Below are 12,220 nucleotides of genomic sequence, written 5' to 3' on the forward strand. Positions count from 1 at the left end.
TGGAGCCGTCTTTTACAAGATGCGCTTTTCAGGATTAGAAAACAGCTTGAGATAAAATAAAAGGATAAAAAAAAAAATGGACATTCAAAAGCTGGAAAAACTAATAAAGGCTTTGAGAAATTCAGGAGCATGACTTTAAGGATATACACAAAGACCATTTCTTTACAAGATTCAATGAGCTACCACACAAATGTGGCCTCCGTCATACATAACGGTACCCTATGGTTAAGACCATCTGTTGGAATGTTCCACTCAGCTCTAAAAGACTTATCACAAGTGACTGTAAAACTTTAAAAAACTTTAAAAAACAAAAACATTTTCCTATTAATCAGCATCCAAATGTAGCTTTGCCTCTCAACTTTAATCTGTGCAACATGTGTTGGGTTATTGTCAATGAAATGTGATATTACAGATTTAAAGGTTAGGTGTGTAATATTTGGAGATTTTAGAAAAGAAACAGCAACATCAGATTGCAGCGTCTTTCACTCTCCCTCCTGAGCTTGCCAGTGAACTACGGTGGCCTGCGCACCCAAACCTGCATACCTCGTCTACCTTCGATGGTTTATTGACGCGAGATGGTCACCCTAAATACAAAAAGGGCTGTCACGCAGCTGGGTTGTCGTCCGCACCAACTGAGTTTCATTGCACTGTGATTACACCATCGCATTAATTTATTAATGGGCAGTATATTAAGCTTTTAACAATATAAAAATCATAACTCAAGCCAAATATTACACACTAGCCCCTTAAATTGAAATTAGTTGCCTTGTTTTTGCACCAGAGAGGACACCAGGAACCAGGCTTAGCTCACGGAGAAGGCATGGAAACATTTCAGCAGTTTGTTGGTTACAAATTGCCGAAAAGATCCAGAAACAAGTCAGATCGGGGACTTTACGGGAAGCCAGCTTAAGATGAACTCACATTTCCAGGACAGTTTTTAGCTGCTCCAGTTTAGACTTCTTTTCCTCTATCTCGCAGTCGTTGTGCTGTCCCAGATCCGCCAGCAGCTGCCGTGTGATGTCCAGCACCTCCTGTAGGACACATCAGAGTAGCACAACGTGAAGAGGATCGCACGCAGACCGCAGGTTCGGCAACAGACGGCCGTCACTGTTACCTGCAGCTGTTTCGGCTTCTTCAGCTTTAATTTGCCGGTTTTGTATCCGCCATATTTTTCAAACAGATCGAAGAACCTGAATAAGAGGAATTAATACAGCGGCACATTACATGTTATACATATACATTCTATGCTTGAAAGTGCTGATTTGATGTGTTGTGTAGATTAAACCCAAACACACAGAAGTGACTCACATGGGGTTGCGAACCTCCATCTTCATCTTCTGTTTGGGGGTCCGATCTCCGTGGCGGATGACGGCGATGACGCAGCGAAGCTCCATCCTGGAACAGTGCCACGGCAGGTTCACACCAGTGGAACGTCGCGCACGCACACCGTCTCAACGTCAATCCACATCAATCACTTTGCAATTTAGCAGCAAATCCACTATGATGACAACTGTGCTCGGGTTTGCAACAATAAGGCACGAAAGAAGTATATGAATTATTTTAGGACGTCACAAGAAAAAAAAAAGGCTCCATCAGTACATCACTTATGATTTTAGTTAATTGTAGTTCTTTTATTACTGCTTCGTTTTATTGTATGTTTCCAAAGAGGTTTGGTTCTGTTTGTTTCCTTTTAAAGAAAGTTCACCATAGGGCAAAAAAAACAAAAAAAATCCAATTTACGATTTAAACCGATTTGTTTTCCACCCTACTTAAAATCAGCGCTAAAATCGATTCATCGCAAAGCCCTAGTTCACCAACAACCCATGGAGCAGCGGATGGATCGGATCGTCATGACTCACATGGTTCCTGACGTGGTGGGCACGATGGGGATGTCCTCCGCCTCCGTGGGGATGGACCAGGGGATCTGGAACTGTGGCGCCAGCTCGCGCATCACGATGTTCCTGCAGACACGTTTCATCAGCGCGCGGCGAACCAATTAGATGTCCGGACGTGAGGAGTTAAAAAAGAAGAAGAAGAAGAAAAGACGAGACGGCGGTACCCGAGGATCTTGGCACAGTCGTCGTAGTACTTCATGGAGTTCTTCACAAAGCTGAAGCCGTTGACGTCGCACACGTACGAGTGTCCGTTGGCACGGAGGAGGTCGAAGCCGCAGACGGTTTGCTGTGGTGGGGGAGGGGGAGGGGGAGGTGAAGCCTGACGCTGGCAGTGACACGTGGCAGCGGTGCGCGGCAGGACGAAGCGTAGAGCGCAGCGGCGACACTCACCTTGAACGCCAAGCAGACCTTCCGAGCCACCAGCTTCTCCATGGCTGAGAGCATGACGGGGTAGCGCACCTCCTTCCCCTCGCTGTCTCGCTCCACCTTCCCGTCCAGAGCCGGCGACTTGCGAGCCTCGGCGTGAGCGTAGTCCGGCCCCACGGTGTACACCTGCGGCCAGGTCGGGTGTCTTTTTAGTTCAATTTATTCTTTTATTTTTAATTTTTTTTTTAACCTTTTCATACTTGCCCATTTATTTTTAATTCATTCCTGATAACATCTAAAATCAAATTTCTTTGTTCACCGTGAGCTAATTCAAGGGACGTCTCATCGACCGCACGCACGCACGCACGCACGCACGCACGCACGCACGCACGCACACACACACACACACACGCACACACACACACACACACACACACACACACACACATTTGAGGGCCTTCTTAGGAGGACAACAGTGGAAACTACAGGAGGAAGAAGGGCTTCAACCAGGTGTTTTCTACGATTGTTTATTCACACTACTTATTTTCTATTTGTCTGTAAATATGTATATAAGTAAATATGTATGCTTGTGGGTGTGTGGGGTTTGACAGTTGATGGCTAAGTAGCAGTGAAGGGCTAGGATCCAATAAGCTTATGCTTCATCCTACTCCTTTTCGGACATGTTTCTGTTTTGACTATTTTGATTTATTTTCCTTTTTTTTTTTCCTTTTACTTGTGCATCGAAGTCTTCATTCATTCATTCATTCATTCATTCATTCATTCAACTAGGCTGCACAAGCAACCTGACAACGGTTAAAACTGGAAGATCTGCCGCCTGCAAACTCCACCTTGACGTCAGTCCCGTCCGTCGGCATGAACTCTTCGTAGATGTACGAGCCCGTCTTCCTCACGCTGCTCTCTGGCGAGTAGACGCTGCTTCGGCTCCCGATCTACACCGGCGCAGGGGAGAAAGGCGCTGTTGAGTCGCACGTGCCGACAGTTTACGCCCTTCGCCACTGTCTCCGGGACGATACGCACCTTCCGGAAGAGTCTCTGGCTGCCTCCGCCGGCCGACGTCGGGTAGTAGATGTAGACATTGTGGTCCTCTGCGCACACCGGCTTCTCCACAAACGGCTTCTGGAAGATTTCTCCGTTCACCTCCACGTGGTCCTCGCCCTCCACCAGGTTACACTCTGGGAGGCCAAGACGGAGACGGGACATAGAGAGCGTCAGCGCTTGTGCACCAGCGGCTGCATCACGTTTTGGTTCGACGAGCTCAAACGATTTACATGCAGCCTTTACATAAGTGAGCTTATTAATTGTGTTTTTTTCTTCTGCATGAAAACTGAGCCGCTGGTCTCACCGTCTGGCTTATCTGGGTCGCGGTTGAGGACGGCGTAGCGCGGTAGATCGATGCCCTCCTCCTGCAGGATGCGATACACCTCCCTCCTGTTCAACACAGAAAAGGAAAAAAAAAAAAAAAAAAAAGCAACTGCTATAAATGCACGGACATCTTTTATAGTTGCCTGATCATGCTTCTGTGTTTCCTCCAGCTGACCTGTCCTGGATGTAGTACTGCATGTTCAGGTCATTGATGAGCAGTGGATTCCTCAATTTGGCGTAGCTCACTGCCTTGTCCAGTGGGAATCCTGCGGCGCAAGCAGACCATCGACTGGCGTCAGTGACCGCGGCGTCCAATAAGTTTTCATCATTACTTTGATAGTTTTTCTTTTTTAAAACAATGACAGACTGCGCTATATTCTCGGGCTGCAAGTAACGAATATTTTTGTTGTGGACTAATCTATCCATTTTTTTTTTTTTCTCGATTAGCCAGGATTATCTTCTATATTTTCACCACCTATTTTGGACTTCTGTTTAACCTGACTTGCTTAAATCTTCACACCTGTGATATACTGTTGCACTCTGACAGCAGAAGTTTTTAAACAAATATATCAAAATAATGACACACAAAGCATTCATCTGTGACATATTTGTTATATTGTTTGACGTAAAATATCATAAAAGTATATAATGGAGCAGCCGCACACCATTAACTACTCGGAAAAATAGACAACAGTAGGGTGAATCTTTCAAGCCAAAAAAAGCATTACACTGTCACATTAAACACCACAGGGAACAGTTGTGTTGATCGAGACTGGCCAGAAATGGACCTCAAGCAGACGTCATATTTGGTGTACAACACAGTGACACGTATGGAATCACAGGAGTGCCAAAATTAAAAATAAATAAATCAATGTAGAAATACAAGTCCAAGGGTTTATTTTGGAGAAGGAAGTACACTACATGTATTTTGACTGGCAAAAGGCGGAAAACTAAAAATGGACTACGTGGAGGAATTGAGTGGAGGTGTTCAACAACCAATTTTAACAATAGCTCGGATGGTCAAAAACGCATGCGGCGTGTACTTCCTTTGGTCGCTAAGTTTACGTCACTTTCCTTCAGCCAAGCTCGGAACGATCAGGTATTGACTACTAATCCTGGTCTGAAAACCCCGCCCAACGGCATTTGATTGACAATCCAGTCCATTTAGTAAAGAAGTCAAACAATTTTGTCATTGTTTTTTCCATTTGTGTTTTACAATGCCAAAAGGGGAAAAGCAATGACAAAATAAACACTTGCACTTCTATTTCTACATTAATTAATTTATTTTTCATTTTGGCACTCCTGTGACTGCATACAAACGTACCTTTGGAGTGAAAGGAGATGAGGCAGTCACACAGGGGCCATTTGTCCACAGGCTCATTGAGGATGACGTCCTCCGGGAAAATGACCACGGTGATGTACTCGAACCTGCAGAGCCTCTCCAGGATCTGGGTCATGGGCTTGGACTTGGACTTCTTCATCATGCAGCAGATCCCCACCTCGATCTGTCGCTCCGGGGGCTAAGGGGAGGGGCCAAACGCAGAGGTCAGCTGGTTTCTCTGCGACTTGGTGCAGGTGAACAGTCGGCGCCGAGATCCCAGATTTCCACAAACATTCCACCCATGACAGAGTTTCGTCATCTCTCGCAAGGCATAAAACAACAAGTGTAGATCGTTGATTTTCACCATTTCTAACGCGTCACTCCTCTAAGACGTAGGGGAGCCGAGTGGGAGACGGATTTCAGATTTCAAATCTTGCACTTCTACCTCACAGACCTCTACAGAATAGGTTTGTCGCAAGAACCGATACTTCCGGTACTGGTTCGATACCGACACGTAAAAAAATATTCAATACTTTTTTTGGCGGAACTGAAGGGGGCAGTATATGCGCTTGAGCAGTGTAGAGCAGTCAGCGCCGAAGAAGAAAACCGAAGAGTCGCGTGTGGAAATATTTTTGGCTGTGTCTCAATTCAGGGTCTGCATCCTTCGAAGGAAGTGTCCTCCGTCTGAAGGAAGCGTTCTCCGAGGCGTATTTCCTGGTTGCGTCACCGCCGTTCCCTACTGCTGGCCAACCCCGCAGGTGACGTTTTTATAGCATCAAGCTAACCATTGGTTCGCCATCCAACGATGGCGTTGGATGTTCAAATAAGTAAAAACCCTACATTAAAAACTAAATATTTTATGTGAAATTTCAATACTTAAATTTATACAAAGTGTCTTTGCCAGTAGATGCCGCTAATTTCAGCTGACTTCCCAGGATGCCACGATGCTTTGCAGCAGCACGCAAAGCATCCTGGGATACCGAAGGACGCAAAGGATAGTAGCGGTGCAGCCTTGAAATCGGCTAAAACAAGGATTCCGAGTACGCATTTGGAGTGTCCTTTGGATTTTCGGGAATTGGGACAAGCCTTCGCGCAGCGCTATGATGCAACTTCCTTTCAAATGCATACCCAGAAGGGTGCAGACCCTGAATTGAGACACAGCCTTTGATTTCAGACGAAAGGAGGAAGCACGTCAAACCTGGCCAAACACCTCAAAGACAGGCACCCCGACTTGTTTGGAAAATTCAAGGTGAGTGAGTTTCCGTTTACTATCACTGTGTGTCACGTTACGTTTACCCAAATATGCCTACGTTCCGTCATTGGGGCTTGAGAGCCAGCTGGGACGCAGCCGGGCAGGCTTCTACTCTGTCTCTCAGTCGCTCCCTCATGGTAATAGTGGTTTAACGTACTGTAACGACACTGCCTGCCTGCGTCATTATACATAAGGTGACACGATGAGATACTGTCTGACTGTCTCTTACTTTGTTATTTAAACTAAAAATGTAGTTTCCTTTTCAGTCTGAGTGTGATCCAGACGAGGAGAAGCAGCAGGAAAGTCACACAGCCAAAAATCCCTGACGCTGTCCTGGCTGTTGGAAGCTGGTATTAGAGGTTTTAGTTAAGTGAGATCAGGCTCCACACCACTGTTGTTTTGTTATTCATTTCCATGTTTATAAGAAGAACAACATTGTTTGAGGCCAGAGTTGTTCTTTCTTGAATATATAGTTACACTTTGGCAGTTAGCAGTTGGAATTGCAATTTCAATTCTGTGCAAAAAGATGTAAAAGCACAACGATGTTTGAAACCGTTTCCAATAAAGTACTGAATTTAAAAGTATATAGGATGGTTTTTTTTTAATCGTGAATCAGTATCGAGAACCGTGGAAATTCACAGGTATCGGTATCGACCACTGAAATTCTGATATCGTGACAACCCTAATAGAGTGCAAGTTGATCTTTTCCCTTCCCTGAGATAAGACAAAGGCTGAGAGCAACCGCCGCCGTCAACCCTCGCAAGCCCACGCGGCACATACAGGAAGTGAACGCCTAGCAAAGGTGCTGCCCAAGAGCTCAGTGTGGATGTAGCAGTGTGGTCGCTACCGAGTCAGTGTCTTCGTCGTCCTCGTACAGCTCCATGTCTGTCCTCATGCTGTCCTCCAGGGCCTCGCTCTCATCGTCCTCGCAGCCCACGAAGAATCTGGGAGCGCCACGCCGGCTCTCGCCCGGGCTGTTGGGCTCTGACATCACAGTCCCCCGCGGCAGCCCTCAGCGTCCCACCGCGCCATCGTACACCAACACGCCGCCGCAGCGGGTGGGAGGGCGCGAGGCCTGGGGTAAGAGGGGAGGGAGGAGTCGACTCCACCCAGGGGCGGGGGAGGGAGGAGAAGGGCGTGTCAGTCAGACAGGTTGCGGCGTGAGAAGACTTGGAGGAGGCGGCGGCCGGCGTCTGTGAGGGACGGCCTCAGTCTTCTCGCGTCGTCTCCTCGGGGATCAAAGCTCACTTCCTGTCCGACTCCTCTGCTTTCTCAACAGTCTTGTCTTCATTCGCATAGAGACGCGTGCGTCATTTCTGGAAACTGAGCGCCAACGTCCTGCAAGCAAGCAAGGAAGAAAAGAAAAGGCATTCAGCATTTTTTTTAATACACACAGGTTTTTTTTCTTGAAGACAGTTTGCCCGTTCGAACTGCTTTTTCCATGTGAGAGGCGAAACATCTTCAAGATAGAAAAACCAGTCTCGTCGCACCAACTTAATCATCAGGCATTTCGACGACCTGGGCAACAGAGAACCTTCACAGACACATTGCCACATAATAAAACAGCTTCTTACGCGTGACAGGCCGTGTGTAATTTGGCTCCTCAGCTCAACGCAGTAATGGCGGCATGCTCGGCAATAATTATCCTCGACGCTCCCCGCACCATTACAAATTTAACCCCGACGGCACGGCACAGGCGTGGGCTCTGCAAACCACTAAACATTAGTCGTCTGTGGAGACGACCACAGGCCAGTCGGACAGACGCGAGTCTGTGGCGTGGACTAAACACTGTGCGGCACGCAGAGAGATACCCGTGTGGAAAACATGAGGAAGAGTCAAGAGTGAAGATAACCATCAGCGGAGACTCATCATATGAGGTCTTGATACAACGATTCCGTGGGTGCAACAGTCATGGGCCCCAGAGGATAGCATTATTAATATGCGGGAGGCCCAACAGAGATATCCACATTAGCTGTGCACTTGCATTTGCCCCCTGGCCCATGATGAAAGCAGGTGAATCAGGGATCCATAGTGAAGACCAGTGGTGCAGTGGCACCACAGAAAATTATAGTGTTGCAGGACTGACATAAAATGTATATACATTACATAAGAAAACACAGTCATATGTCACTGGGTCAGGTGAAACAGTGTTGAGAGGAAATTTCAAATAAATCACTCCTTTGATATTTTATTGACATTGTCAGAATTTGACCCATCCTATTCATAGTTAATCTTAACTTTAACTATACAACTATACTGGCTGCAGGCCAGTGCCGTGGGAGTTCCTTGCTCAAGGGCCCTCGGTAGTCGCAATGAGGGTGCCAACGAGTAGTGGCCACTTTCCCCCACCCAAATGTGTTCTTCCGACCATTTGAACCAGCAACCCTTCTGGTCACAAACTCGCTTCTCGAACCTCGAGGCCACCACCGCGGACAGCTAAATCTCATGACACGAGAGCCAATGACGATATAAAACCATCCACAGTTAACAGAACAAATGCACAACAACTGCCAGGATAATGTGCTAACAATACAGCAATGCTGTGGTAATTGGTAACGCTTTCCAATAATTACTGCAAAGTCAGCGCAAAAATGACTTTGACGCGACTTACATTATTATTAAACTGTAATTTATTGACGGTCCCTAAAAAGACACCCTGGGATCCTGTTAGGTCCGGCTGACATAGCGCTGTGACATTTCCCGCTAACAAAGACATTCATTTAGTAACACACGACTAAAGCATTCGAAATTTAACCGACCGTCGAAACCCTGTTGTTTGCAGAAAGATCGTCGCATTCGGTTGCCGTTGAGTATTTTATCCAGGAGGCAAAACAGTTCGCTAAGGACAGCTAACGCGAAGCTAGCCGCACGCTATGCGAGTCGATCCGCTAATGTAAACAAGTCCTCCACGAGCCATTTTTAGCGAATTATCACGTGTTTGCAGGGCAGTGCACGTGAAATCTTCGAACCGGTGTTGATGTATTTTAACATCACACAAAATCAAGGACTTACAGTGCCACTTTTGTCGGGGGGTCTTTTATCGCTGCCACTCGGCAGCTTCCTCGACTCCTCTTTGACAGTTTGCATGTGAAACCAATCTTGTCATAATGACGCAAGGTACAAACTACCAATGGGGGTAGAGATCCAGCAGAGAAGGCGTATTCGCAACCTATCCTTAGCCAATCAGCGTCGAACAAGGCCGTCCGACTCCTGGAAAGAATTTTAGCGGCCTCTAGTGTAGCTGTTCTCCCTGACCTACCAGGCCGCAGTCAAGTTCACAATCATGAAAATTGGGGAAACTTGCAAATGATTTCACACACACACACACACACACACACACACACACACACACACACACACACACAAAGCAGCAATATTTACACCATATGCTATCAAAAACACCAAACGTTGTATATTTTGTATTTTCCTGCAATATGTTTGATAATACCCATGATACAAATAAACTTGATGCAACATCAAAGACCTTAAAAAATATAAGCCTTTTATTATACATGTCCAGTGTATCGTTCTTCACCCCCTTGAATTACAAGAGTTAAACAACATTAGTTAGCTATGGAGCCTTGACTGAAAAGGTGACACTGCCTGCCTTCAGCGCTGAATGCCAAGTTAAAGCCACCTGTAAGGATGATGTTAGCCTGTCTCTGCCCTACCACCTGCAAGCCACACCACCATGATTTTTACATACACTGCCTTTATGCATGTGCTGTGTAGCTGCCCAGAACATGCAAGGTAAACTGGGAGCCGCTAGTCATCTCATGAAAATGAGCATTTTACATACAGCAGAGTGTGAAAGGTCTCATTACAACCAAACAAAATATAAAGCTGTGATCAAACTATAGCTTGCGGAGAGATACCCTCAAAACAAAGTCATCTTAAAGGTGGATTGCTCAGACTTCAGCGCTATAACTTTGCTAATTCTTTTTGCTAATTCTGATGTGGTTCCACTTGGCCCTAGGATTCCTGGACCAGTCAGGTTCCTTTAAATGGTGACAAAAGCAGGGGCCTTGCTGCAGCTGCAGATGTTTGTTAACAGGAATGCTGCAAAAGCTGCAGCGTGCTCAGCTATGGACGCATTCCTCACTGAAATTAGAAGAAGGAACAGCGCCAAAGACGTTTCCCAGTGAAAAAAAATGTTCTAGGTGTACTCCTCACTGGCAATGTCTAAGGTTTAAGATACACACTGAGGTCGTCCTGCGAGTCGGATTCATCTCCTATACACTCACCTCATACCGTTTACTTGTTACTCTAAGAATCAGTTTTGATTTTAATCTAAACTGTCCACCTCCCTCTAGCTCAACCTACACGTCCGGCCACAAAGACTCTCTGTTAGCAGGGAGGCCCTCTGCTGCCCCGCCTCCTCTTATGGCTCTTACGGTTTGCTGGAGTCAGACCCACGGCAGCCGCAGGTCAGCCTGGGACAAGGAGTTTCATTATGAATGCAGCGTCAGCTTCGGCTGCCAGTTACTCCTGCAGGAGCTTTTGGCTTATTAAAGTGCCACAAGGCAGCTTGTTCCACTTCTGACTTTGTGCGAGAGCACTACTGTCTTTCCCTTGTTATGGTCACATGATTAGTGCAGCTAGGACAACTGACAGTTTGTCATTGGAAGGGTGCGTATGCGCAAACCTCCACAACGGCACTTCACATGTTTACCGACCTGAGAGGAATTAGATCAACAAGGTGTTCTCACTTTTATAAGCAATTCTCCTCCCCATGATGTAGTGAGTCGTTTTTTTCCATTGGATTTCATAAACTGTCAGAGTTTCAAACTCAGGTTTGCAAGCACAAACCGCAGTGTGAACTTAATTTCAATGTTAACAGTTTGCATTAGAGTGTGACCACTAGATTTCCTTACCTAAACATATTAATAAATTTATTAATTCAAATGTATGATTACACTAGCCTAGGCTGTGAACGTGTCTATTGCTGTATGTTTAGCGGTCCTGTTAGATCTGTCCTGTGCATTCTCACAAACATGGTGTTTCTGGTCTAGCGTAAGAATTACAACCTACTGCCACAGGGGCCATGTTCAAAAATAATCTTCCAAAGTACTTTTTTAGTTTCAAACTGCGTTTGCAAACAAACCTGCCCGCAGAGGGTGTAAATTGCAACAGCCTGTGATGGAACCTGTTTAAAAAAGAGCCAAAAGTTATCTTAACACTATACATGTGGATACATCCTGTTGAACCCAGAGCACCGTGTCAGAGAGCAGTATCAAACATGTACAAGAGTTCTTTCAGAGGGCGCCGGCACGTGTCCCAACACTGAGGCAGTTACAACTGCGGATGCGACACTTAACGACTCAGGGTGTCGGGTAAACGCAGCCTCTATGACCAGCTGCCTTTTCCATGAGAAAGTTTGTCCTGTTCTTATTTTAAAGCAGAGCTCCTCAATTACAGAGACTCATTGACTTTCAAGGGTTTAGGAATCAGCATCAAGTACAGGTTAGAAAAACAAGGATGTAATAACAAACTAATAACTGATTCTTGACTGTTCATTTACAGTAAATTCAAATGTTTGAAATCAATTTTATGTTTTTTAAGACGTTCAAAATTGCAAAATTTCCTAATTTTAGACGTTAGAATTTTATATTACAGGGCCACGAAGAGAGATAGAGGACAGCGACGCGAGCTGCTCTTTCCACTCCAATTGGAAGACCTCAAGAGACTATAAGGCAACACGAGGCTGTAACCCTGAGGTTCATGTTCAGGAAGCACAGAGCACTACACGGCATTCAGACTGACTGTTAATTTGTTACCCCAGCATCCGGTTTAACTACTCTTTAGTGCTGATGTCAGAACCAGAACCAGCGGAGAAACAGTCCTGAAGAGGACCATTCCGAACTTCACCGCCGAGGAGAAGAGGAACACTTGGCAACACGCTGTGACTTTGTGGTACCAGGAGACCAGCAAGAGACCATGGCCACCCATTTTCTGTGTGGCCTTTGAGGCCCGGTCCAGGAGGTTCAGTTGCTGCACGACTCA

General features: G+C 46.0%; 1 protein-coding gene across 20 annotated transcripts in view; it reads right to left on the reverse strand.

The window, feature by feature from the left end:
* The window catches only part of ppip5k1a (diphosphoinositol pentakisphosphate kinase 1a), a 32,512-nt gene extending 23,264 nt beyond the window's left edge, over positions 1-9,248 (reverse strand). For 16 of the 20 annotated variants that reach the window (XR_012928633.1, XM_076040674.1, XM_076041616.1 and 13 more), the window contains exons 1-13: positions 8,977-8,995; positions 7,065-7,555; positions 4,969-5,164; positions 3,820-3,910; positions 3,625-3,710; positions 3,300-3,454; positions 3,110-3,211; positions 2,286-2,447; positions 2,060-2,181; positions 1,860-1,961; positions 1,309-1,395; positions 1,115-1,190; positions 922-1,031 (exon numbers count right to left, since the gene is read on the reverse strand). Coding sequence is in view for 17 of the 20 variants with exons in the window: in XM_076040674.1 (XP_075896789.1) it covers positions 922-1,031; positions 1,115-1,190; positions 1,309-1,395; positions 1,860-1,961; positions 2,060-2,181; positions 2,286-2,447; positions 3,110-3,211; positions 3,300-3,454; positions 3,625-3,710; positions 3,820-3,910; positions 4,969-5,164; positions 7,065-7,208 (1,433 nt within the window). In the remaining 3 variants the exon portion in view is untranslated. Of the gene's footprint in view, positions 1-921; positions 1,032-1,114; positions 1,191-1,308; positions 1,396-1,859; positions 1,962-2,059; positions 2,182-2,285; positions 2,448-3,109; positions 3,212-3,299; positions 3,455-3,624; positions 3,711-3,819; positions 3,911-4,968; positions 5,165-7,064; positions 7,556-8,976; positions 9,112-9,229 lie in introns of those variants that run through there. The other 4 variants (XR_012928630.1, XM_076041782.1, XR_012928643.1 and 1 more) reach the window with 3 other exon arrangements.
* Positions 9,249-12,220: the final 2,972 nt, after the last annotated feature.

The sequence above is a fragment of the Nelusetta ayraudi genome, unplaced genomic scaffold (assembly GCF_046127955.1).
Source record: "Nelusetta ayraudi isolate G7.1 ecotype Tasmania unplaced genomic scaffold, CSIRO-AGI_Nayr_v1 ptg000002l, whole genome shotgun sequence".
In the NCBI taxonomy this organism is placed as follows: domain Eukaryota; kingdom Metazoa; phylum Chordata; class Actinopteri; order Tetraodontiformes; family Monacanthidae; genus Nelusetta; species Nelusetta ayraudi.